Source organism: Gadus morhua, chromosome 7, assembly GCF_902167405.1.
Source record: "Gadus morhua chromosome 7, gadMor3.0, whole genome shotgun sequence".
NCBI lineage: Eukaryota > Metazoa > Chordata > Actinopteri > Gadiformes > Gadidae > Gadus > Gadus morhua.
Window position 1 is genome coordinate 14,581,808 of NC_044054.1, and position 11,133 is coordinate 14,592,940.

Sequence of the window (11,133 nt, forward strand, 5' to 3'; positions counted from 1 at the left end):
CAGTTTATATCATTTATTCATTTTAATTGGCTCAATTTATATTTTTTGCATGGAAATAGGAAAGGAAAACGACCACAATTCCAAACCAGTAACCTTCCAAAACATCAACCAGCCAAAGACATACTTTGTTGGTTTCATGTAACACTTTCAATAACAAACCGACCTGAGCGTGAGGAATGCACCCGGTCAATGATGATATACAGGCTCACTCTCAGGGTTGGAAAATTCACATGATCACTATTTGATTTTCAGCTATGACTGTGAAAACATTCAGTAAAGGATTACAGATGTTTGGCCTAATGGAGTTCTCGAAGGGAAAATGTGCATACATTGGGGATCAAACCCAGTACCTTTTGGTTGGGATTCCAAAACTAAAACGACTTCACTATTCTGGCCTTGAACACATCCAATAACTTTTTTAATATAGCAAATACTTTCATCCAAATAAACAACACAGACAGAGTTCATTAAGAGGAGCAGGTAGGGGTCATTCATCTGGCTCAAGGCTCAGACATTCAGGATTTAATCCCGGGACCCTTTTCGGTCAGGGGGTGTACACCCTCACCACGGCTCTGTGTGCGTACGTCCCGTACAGCACAAACACTGAGACGTCAGTGCTTGACGCTCCTTTAATCATGGGTGTTCTGGGAGCATTGTTAACTCTGGCTTGCGAAGCCATTATTGTTTGGGCACCATTACTGAGGTCAATCGACTCAACCCCCTAAACTACTCCACCGTGTGTTGCTGAGGGGGAAGCCAGGCAGCATAAGGCCGTTTGGGGAGCATATTTCGGGAAAAGGGACCTGCAAGTTTGTAATACTTTTATTTATTTATTTTTTTTTACTTTTTCTTTGAGGGCCACTACTTGTTATGTCATTCAGTCCCAAACGCCTGGCAGCTCTGTAAGCCTCTGAGCCACTTCATGGGCCCCGTATTCTCCCATGTGGTCCGCTCCCAGCCCACAGGCCTTAGCGGGCCGTGGGCGTATTTGGGCCCGCGGTTTGCTTGGACCGTAAATGGAAGCGCGTCACGAAATATGAAAATAATAGCACTTTCCAACCACTGCCACTCCGCGCGTCACAGACGCCTATCTCTCCTCCGTCACAGAGGCTGGTCCCGCCCCTCTCTGCTCTCTGATTGGGTCCCTGAAGGGGGCCTGGCAGCCAGGGAGATGCAGGCAGTCAGGGAGACGACTTTATGATGGCGTTAGCTGGAGGAAGAACCCTCGTCTCACCGGAAGGACTAATTACTTATTCTTACATTATTTGTACATTCAGAGCTGCTTGAATCAACAAGGATACCAGGAACTAGGCCGCCTCGCCGTCAAACAAAATCCAAAAGGTGTTATGTCAACTGGATTTGGAAGATCTTTTCCTTTTTTTTTGCCCTCCAGTATTTAGTGAAAGCAAACTTCCCAAACACTTCTCTCTCCACCCAGTGTGCTGTGAGGCGTTTGAACTTGAGCCCTAAGAGCTATAATTTGTTGTTTTTTGTACAGGGGAATGTTTGAGCTGGGCGGGGGCAGCTGTGGCTGAGCACTGAGCGGTGCGCTGCTGGGGGAGACGTGATAGACAGACAGTCAGAGAGACAGAAAGACAGACAGACAGACAGACAGAGAGACAGATGCAGGCAGGTGGTCACGGCTCAGGCTACGGACAACCACTGTATTTCTCCTCTCCTTCATTCAGATAAACGGTATTTTCCCCCCCTGGAATAGGTTTTGTTTGTTTTCAGTGAGTTTCCGTCTCTGCTACAGTGTGTTTATGGACATATCATGGCTCAATGCGCCCGCCAGGGAAACTGTGCTTCCTGCTGCTTTTACATTCTTGCTGTACCGTTGTCTTGTTCTCACTCTCTCTCACTCCCCCTTTTGTACTCACTTGACATCTGATATTTCAAAGCAACCTCTCTCTTGCACTCTGTGTCCCCGTCTCTGTCTCCCTAACTCTCACTCACTCACTCTCTGCCTCCCCTGTCTAGACTCTCTCTCTCTCTCTCTCTCTCTCTCTCTCTCTCTCTCTCTCTCTCTCTCTCTCTCTCTCTCTCTCTCTCTCTCTCTCTCTCTCTCTCTCTCTCTCTCTCTGCATACTGTCTCAGTGAACATTTATATGTTGTAATGTGTCCTCTTAACATTGTTGAGATACCTTTCAACTTGGCCAGCACGGCACCAACTGCTCCTGCTCTGTGCCTCAGCCTACCGCAGGAGAGCTCGCCGCCGGAGCGCTCCACTACGACCCACGCTCTCACCGCTCATCTGACGCACGGATCGAATTTGATTTGAATTGAAACATGACGTTACCAGGAAGGAACTCTTTCTGTTTTTAGACGTTTGGAACTCTCTCCCTCTCTGTCTCCCACCCACGTCTCCCTGAGGTCCCGTTGGTCGGACCTCCTGATCCCGACCAGGACCCATCACTGCTGAATCATGACCAGGAGGGCTCCAGTGGATTGGTTAGAAATAGACAATGACAGACGGTCTGATTGACATGCAGGCACAACCAGAAAGACAAATATGTAGACAGACAGACAGACGGACAGATAAGCATGCAGACAGACAGGTGCACAGACAAATGACAGACAGCAAGGGAGACAGGAAGGTACACGCAGACAGAAAGGCAGACAGATATGCAGTTGCTGGCAGTTATGAATTCATTTGAATTGGCTCAGATTCAATGGACATTTTTTAGTATGGAATTTAAGAAATACCAATAAACCTCACAAACCACAACCAGCCAACGACCAGCCAACTTTGTTGGCTGCACATACCACCAGGCGAACCCAACCTGCCTAACACTTTTAATGACACACCGGCCCGAGTGTAAGGAATGCACCTGGTCAATGATGATACACAGGCTCACTCTCATAGTTGGAAAATTCACATTAGCACAATTTGATTTTCAGCCATGACTGTGAAAACTTTCTGCAAAGAATTACAGAGGATTGGGCTAATGGAGTTGTTAAAGGGAAGATCAACCCTGAAGGTTAAAAATCACTCTTCATTTCAGGGAGGATTTTCCCAAGAGCTTTTGGCTCAACACTGCGTCTGTCCCCTTATCTCACCACCGTCTAACTATAGTATCATCAACACATCAACAAACACACACACACATACACACCAACACATGTATGGACCTGCACACACACGTACGAGCGCATGCCAACACACACACACACACACACACACACACACACACACACACACACACACACACACAAGCACCATCTACTCATAGTTACTAGCTAACATAACTACTATGTAAAATAATTACGGTTACAATTGTTTGCTTGGCTTCTTTTTTACACTCAAAGGAAGGATTTATTTTCAATAGGAAGATTGCAAAAACATGTAAGAACTAAAATAAATTAAAATTAAATTTCAAGATACAGTGTGTACAGTATAAATGACACCTCGTGGGTGCATGCGTGGCCATGATGGACTGGTGTCTGAAAGGGTGACGGCCGCAGCGATGAGATGTCTACCGTGACACAGCAATTAAGAGCCTGTATAATTACGGGATTGTTTTTAGAAAAGCGCATGGTTTCAGAGAGCGAGTGTACGGTGGAGTGTGCTGTGACCCCTGGGTTCCCCGGCGTCTGCACTAGGCCAGATGGCGGCGGCGGCGGCGGCGGCGGTGTCGTCGGAAGCTGTAGTTCACTTCCTCCGATGTGCCGGGGAAGCCCCTCTCAAACTGTGATAGCTGTCACCATGGCAACCGTGTATCAACCGTCGCTATGACAACCGCGTATTAGCCAATCGCATCCCAAATCCCAGCTTTGCAACTGCGTAGGCTCCGAGACGGTGCGTTAAGCAGTAGCTGTCTCTGAAACCACCCAGAACGTCTTATCGGTGTGTTTACATGTAGAGCGGAAACCATCCTTCTATCCCCGTTCCAAACTGCCATGTAAGCCTGAGCCGGGTTTTGGAAACCTGGTCCTCAAACTGGAAAGTATGGAAAGTATTCATCTTTTTGAAAACCTGTCTCTTCAGTAGAGACAATGAACCTTAAAAAAAACAGCTTTCCACTAGCTTGGTATTTTTACCTTTCTCAGCCTCACTTTGTAACAAAGGAATTCCCAAACCCTGTAATCGTCACTTTACTGTCACTTTTATCAAACGGCCAGTCGGCCGCATATCGTGAGTTTCTGGAATAGACATCGGGGGTGGTTTCATTTTCTCTCCCTCTCTCTCTCTCCCTTTGTCCGATGGTCTGATCTCACTCTGACTGTTTTCCTGCCAAACAGACACTTTCCTGGGCTCCAACCTCTCCTACGCGCTCTACCTCTCCCTCCTCGCTCTAGCCTACATAATCCCCGTTTGGAAAGTAGCGGTTACCGCCCCTGTCTCTCTCTTGCGGTTCCTCCCTTTATTTTTGCGTCTGCAATCCTAATTTTACACCGCCAACCCCCACCACCACCTACCACCCACTCCCTTGCCCTGGCTGCTCCTTCCCTCCCCTAACGTTCCAAGTGGTACGCCCCGGACTGCGGTGGAGACGCGCGAGGTTGGAGTATTCGCTGGGTTGAGTCTCTCCTGTATGCTAGCCCCTGGCCTCCACCGCCACCCCCACCACAACCCTGGCAGCCACCAGCATGCTGCTACCTGCTTACCAGGGTTAGACCACGTGTATATAAAGCTCACGGAGGTGAAGCTATGCCAAGGCTCAGCTCACAGTGGATATCAGTGAGATGGATATCCCCTCGCCGTGGATATGTGCGTTTCTGATCTCCTTTAATGCTGGAAGGTGTTCATTCTCTTGCCACTTGTGTTTTAGGCATTGTAGAGACACTAAGCTGTAGACCAATGGGAATCCGATGGAATCCTGGTTGTTACAGAATCTTCTCAGTGGAATCTTTTCTCTGGATGATTCCCTATATTCCCTATTATCTAGACAAAATCTTGAATACTCCACTCTCGTAGATGTTTTCTTTATAATTATTATTATATATTATACAACTGCACTGTTGATGTGTGTCTCTGGTGATTGGTGAATCGAATTGAATTGTTACAGCAAACATATTCAAGCCTAGATTAATGAGTAACAGTAAAATAGCCGAGCATTATTTGGTTAGTTTAACATTCAGGGCAGTAAGTAAGTCAGTCAATTTCAAAATAATAATACATTCTTCAATACTTTCCTCAAACAACTTTTATTTCTAAACCCTGTTCTGCCATGTTTGTTATTCAGTGTATGTCTTTATTGGGATACTTTTGTCCTGTTTGGCTGATTATCTCTTTAGTGTGTGTGCGGGTGTGTGTGTGTGTGTGTGTGTGTGTGAGAGTGTGTGTGTGTGTGTGTGTTTGTGTGTGTGTGCGTGTGTGTGTGTGTGTGTGTGTGTGTGTGTGTGTGTGTGTGTGTGTGTGTGTGTGTGTGTGTGTGTGCGTGTGTGTGTGTGAAGATGTACCCGCTGTGATAAAAGTGATCTGGTCCCTCATTACGCTGTGGGCCAGACTGCCTGGCAGTTCACCCTGATCACTTCCATGTGTGCACGCTTGGCTCAGCCGTGAGCAGAGAGGCCTACCTCTCCTCTTTCTTCTCCTCAACTCTCCTGGCCCCTCCGCTCTCCACTCCTGGCCTCTCCTCGCCCCTATACTCTCTTCTCCTCTCTCCTCTTCTCTCTCCACTCAACTCCTCACCTCTATCGTCTCTCCTCCTCTCCTCTCTCCTCTCCTCTCATCTCCTCTCCTCTCTCAACTCCACCCCTCACCTATCTCCAATCCTGGCCTCTCCTCTCCACTCCTGGCCTCTCCTCTCCCCTCCTTTCCTCCCCACTCCTCTCCTCTCCACTCCTCTCATCTCCTCTCCTCTCCTCCCTACTCCTCTCCTCCCCATTCCTCTCCTCTCCCCTCCTTTCCTCCCCACTCCTCTCCTCTCCACTCCTCTCATCTCCTCTCCTCTCCTCCCCACTCCTCTCCTCTCCACTCCTCTCCTCTCCTCTCCTCCCCACTCCTCTCCTCTCCACTCCTCTCATCTCCTCTCCTCTCCTCTCCTCTCCTCTCCTCTCCTCTCCTCTCTTCTCTTCCCTCCATTCCCGGCCTCTCCTCTCTCCACTCCTCATCTTTCTTCTCCTCTCTCTTCTCTTTTATTATCCTCCCCTAACCTGTCCTCCACTCTTCTCTTCTCCTCTCTTCTCATGTCTTCTCTTCTCATGTCTTCTCTTCTCCTCCCCTGATATTTCATATTTTCTCCTCAACTCTGCTGTTCTCTCCTCTCCTTTCTTCTCCGCTCCTTACCGCAAAACTCCTCCATCTCCTCATCCTTGGTTGGCTGGGGCCCAAGTATCCAATGCTGCCGATAAATCAGTTGGAAACACGCTGGTGACCACAAGTTTCTTCCAAATTGATGGTAAAACCCTGTCAAAATGACCCCAGCCGACCTCTTCTCTCGAACTAAGCCGGTTAATTGGCCTGTTCTGCCCATTAATCCATCATCCCGACAGGCTTTCACATGGATTTGATCCGAAGTGAATTTTTTGGGGAAAAGCCATTGGTGGTTCTGCTAGTATGACTTTATGAATGAAGCTCTGGAAACCATTGAGGTCTGCTGAGACATATTGCGCACCTTATCAGTACTGTACATTAGTGGTGCACGATACCAAAATTATGACTTCCATCTCACTATGGTTTAACTTTCAGCAGCTTGGTCCTTTCCTGCTTTTTGAGCAAATTACGTTAATAAATTAATTCTACAGAATCAGAGAATTGTATTCCGATTGATGCGTATTAATATATATAATACGCCTCAATCGGAATACAATTTTCTGATCGGCATGGAATTCCATGCGGAATAGAAGAGGTGGTGTAGTCCGCTATAATCGACATGTATACACTTATTCTGATTGGTTTGGGTTGGGTGAGGCTACTTTTTAACTAAGAGAGATGGCATCAGCCATCAGTAGTTCACAATTGGTCCGTTGGTACTTTCATGCACACCGAACTAGACCGCTGTCAAGGGAAGTGGATTTTTTGCCTGATTCATGTCTTTCTTACCACTCCACAAGTAGTCTGGTAACTTATCAACCCCAGCGTGTCCGGTTGCTAAGCGACATCAACGTCTTTGGCAGACTATTTCTCTGCTGATCAACACTACGAATGGTAAATGTAAAAAGACACACCGTGTGAAGATATTGTTTCGTTTTGGCAAGGAGCCGTGTAATTAGCGGGAAAATGTATAGAACGTCGCCGGTCATTATGGAAAATAATAGCTTTCAGGGCGAAGCAAGACACCTCTGCTTCGCGTCGGGGTCCGGTTCGCCCTGTCTGGGCTTATTTTCCTGATAATGACCGGCGTTCTGTGCAACATTATCCCTTACATATATCATATAAGTCCAGACAAACAAAATGGTTGTGCGTGAGAGAAATACGGACGTACGCCTACCACTTTTGTAAATGCCATATATAGTATATTCGGATTTGCATGATAGGAATAGATCTATTCCGATTAGAAATCTAATCGGATCAGGAGTTTCAATAGCCGCGTTTACATGGACACTTCTGATCCATTATAAACAATAACTCCATATTTCACTTCTCCCGTCTTTTTCTCCGCAAGCCGAGGAATGTCGGCAAGCCCTTCCGAACCTGTCGCCATCTCGTTGCCTCTCAGGCCCTGTCCACACTAACCTGGGTAAATCTTAGCCCTTCCGCACAACTATAATCAAATAATCAAAATCATTTCAGCGTGGAACGTGGAGGCAAACCATTCCGAAAAGGATATGAAAACGATAGTGTGGACAGAGATTGTTTACATTGCGAATGTGCGTTTTTATATTTACCTGGGTTAGTGTGGACATGGCCTCACTCACTCGCTCAGTGAACTGCCTGCTGCTGCTGGGGCTGAGTGCGAGCTGAGGGGCACGCCCGCTGACTAGCCTCTGCGTGCAAGGAGTATGACTGAGAGTTGATGTTGCTTGTGTGAAAGTCCTTCCGTTCAAAGTCTTTTTTGCTTTCATATTTTCTCATTTTTTTAAAGAAAAGTGTTCGTTTTTTTATAAAAGTATCGTTACTCAAAGAATTAGCGTATCGTATTTTTTTTTGCGTGACGGTATCGTGTTACCTTTCTAGTATCGTTATACCGTGCAACACTACTGTAAATGCAACAGATGTGTTGGTTACATGTGGCAGATATTATCTAATATATTTCTCCATTATATATGGTAAAATATATTCTTCCACCATTTGTCCATTTAAACTGTGGACCCAATGAGCTTCTAGAATCCTCTATTGGATTTCGTAATCCTGCAAAAAATAAAGAAATCTTCCTTCTAGAATGATTTCTCCATTGTATCTCTAGAATTGTCTCCCTCAAACCCCTTTCCTGGTTATTCTTCGGAATGTTCTGTTTACAAGCTTCCTTTGAGGATATCATCTCTAGAATCATCACTTGGATCCTCCTCCTGAAACATTATCTCTGTCATCTAACTTCAAGAATATTCTCCTGAAACGTCTCCAAAAAATGGCTCATGGATGGAATCTTCTCCAGAATCCTTCGCTAGAATATTTAGAAAATCGATCTCGTCGCTTGATTGCCCATTCTGGAATCCTCGTTCTAGAATCCTCCTACTAGAATCGATCCACCACTTTCCATACATAATCCTCTCTAGGAACGTCTGTCAATTATTCTCTTCTAGAATCCCCCTCTTCTAGAATCTCACCATTTCAACCCCGTCCCCCTCCTCGTCTTCCCCCTCCAGTGGTGTGCCCTCTGACCTGTCTGAATGGGGGCGTGTGCGGCTCCAGGACTCACTGCCAGTGTCCGGCCGGCTTCACGGGTCGGCTCTGCCAGTACACCAGCCAGCAGAGCCAGCAGGCCCAGGCGGCGTGGGGCAATAAGCAGCCCGTCTACCCCGTGTCGGTGAAGACGGACGGGAAGAAGCAGGGTGACCAGTCGGGCCTGGGGCGTGGCCAGCTGACACACTCCGTCTTCACCCTCCCTCTGGCCCAGGGGGGGGCGCACTCCTCAGAAGGTACCCGCGGTTCATTGAGTCACTCTGTTAGGCTCCAGTCCAGTCAAATCAATTTCTCTCTCTCTCTCTCTCTCTCTCTCTCTCTCTCTCTCTCTCTCTCTCTCTCTCTCTCTCTCTCTCTCTCTCTCTCTCTCTCTCTCTCTCTCTCTCTCTCTCTCTCTCTCGCGCGCGCGCTCTCTATCTCGCTCTCGCTCTCTCTGACGTATTCGATGACTAGTTTGAGGTCATTGTTATTACAAGATCCCTCCCTCGGTTAAGCCTGGTGGTTTGGTTTGGTTGACATTGTGTTTTTCAGTGCAGATCAATGTGCGTGTTCACCACAACACCGACACCTCCGTTGTCATCCATCCCCTGGACCAATCAGACATCACGATCCCCAGCAAGACCGTGACGCGGATGATGACGCAGAGACACAAGCCGAAGGGGCGGTGCTTCCAGGAGACCACGCCCAAACAAGCCGTGAGAACCAATCAGATGCATTAGTGATAAACAGGCCTTGAATTTGCATTTCTGTTACTTTTTCCCATGACTCGTCGCAGTCTGCAACTTTGCATGACTCTTCTTATTTTAAAGGATTGCCCCAGTTTGATCCCTTGGAAGATTGTGCCTGTATTAGGCTGTGTTAGGCTACCATTTGCACGCTGTCAAAATAATTCAGCAATTCCCTAATTTCACAATGTCTGACTCATACGCTGAAGAGTTTTATGAAAGAGGACCATTTGGTCGACACCAATCCACCAAACTTGTAGGAATCCGAGTACTATACAGAAGAAACTGAAGTCAGAAGGGCGGAGAGGGATAGATTGAGGAAGCATGCAGACGCAACACAAATGTAATCCGGTACGCTCAATGAAATAAAATAAATATTCTGCACTCAGAATTTTGAATTATCACGGACGGATTTATGACATAGACAATGTCAACAATTGACCTGGGGTCTTAGCCAAATCCTTTAACCTTAACCGCCTTAACCCTTAGCATGGAACTACACAAAATCTCTAATATCTAACAACTACATTCAACTATTTCAAACGTTATACTTCAGTTCTAACAAGTCAGTCCATTTCTCCCCTACACTAGCTACATCAACCATTATTTTCCATCCATAGGGTTTCCAGGAGTGTTTTTCAAACTGCTGTCCAAGCTAATTCGGACTTTTATCCCTGGGCTAAGCTGCAACATGAGACCGGCCTTCTCAAATGCATACACTTGGGGGCGAGGAAATGATTACTGTTTTTACTGGACCAACACGATGCTTTAGTGTGGACTGAGGAAGAGGAAAACAGAAGTTTTTCTCTCAAAGACCAACGCTAGTGTGGACGTTAGTTAGTGTGGTATATCCTGGGAAATAGGATCCAGTTTGAACTGGATCCTATTTCCAGTTCAGTGGATCAGATCAGATGTGTGTATGTGCGAGCTCCTTGTGTGACCTGGGTCTCTGCCCGTCTCTCTGTGTCTCCCCCTGTGTCTCCCCCTGGCTCCCCCCCTGTGTCTCCCCCTGGCTCCCCCCCTGTGTCTCCCCCTGGCTCTCCCCCTGGCTCTCCCCCTGTGTCTCCCCCTGGCTCTCCCCCTGTGTCTCCCCCTGTGTCTCCCCCTGGCTCTCCCCCTGGGTGTGCAGTGTAACAGTACCCCCCTGCCGGTGCTCACCAACCAGGAGGACTGCTGCGGCAGCGTGGGCAACTCCTGGGGGCAAAACAAGTGCTACCAGTGCCCCAAACTACCAAGTGAGTCCCCCACGCTATATATATAGATAGATGTGTGTGTGTATGTAACAACTCTACACTCAACTCTTTTCACTCGCTTCATCTGTTTTCCTCTTATTTCTCTCTTTTCTTCCCTCACTTTCTCTAGCTTTCTCCCTTCCTCTCCAATTCACTCACCCTCTCTGTCTGTTTGTCAAAATGTCCTCCCTCTTTCTCTCTCTCTCTCTCTCTCTCTCTCTCTCTCTCTCTCTCTCTCTCTCTCTCTCTCTCTCCTTTTCCTCCCCCTCTGTCGCTCTCTCTCTCTCTCACTGTCTCTCTTTCTCCCTATCTCTCTATCTCCCCCTCTGTTTCACTTTCTATATTCCCCTCTCTCTTTTTCCCTCTCTCCCTTTGTCTATCTCTCCCTGGCACTCTTTCTATCTCCCCCTCTCTCTCTTTCTCTTTCTATCTCCGCCTCTGTCTCTTT

At 47.2% G+C, this 11,133-nt stretch overlaps 1 protein-coding gene across 2 annotated transcripts in view; it reads left to right on the top strand.

Annotated features, from left to right (window-relative positions):
• The window catches only part of ltbp3 (latent transforming growth factor beta binding protein 3), a 40,472-nt gene that overhangs the window by 8,528 nt on the left and 20,811 nt on the right, over positions 1–11,133 (top strand). For both annotated transcript variants that reach the window (XM_030362058.1, XM_030362057.1), the window contains exons 2-4: positions 8,692–8,964; positions 9,260–9,423; positions 10,583–10,688. In XM_030362058.1, the coding sequence (XP_030217918.1) occupies positions 8,692–8,964; positions 9,260–9,423; positions 10,583–10,688 (543 nt within the window). The remainder of the gene's footprint in view (positions 1–8,691; positions 8,965–9,259; positions 9,424–10,582; positions 10,689–11,133) is intronic.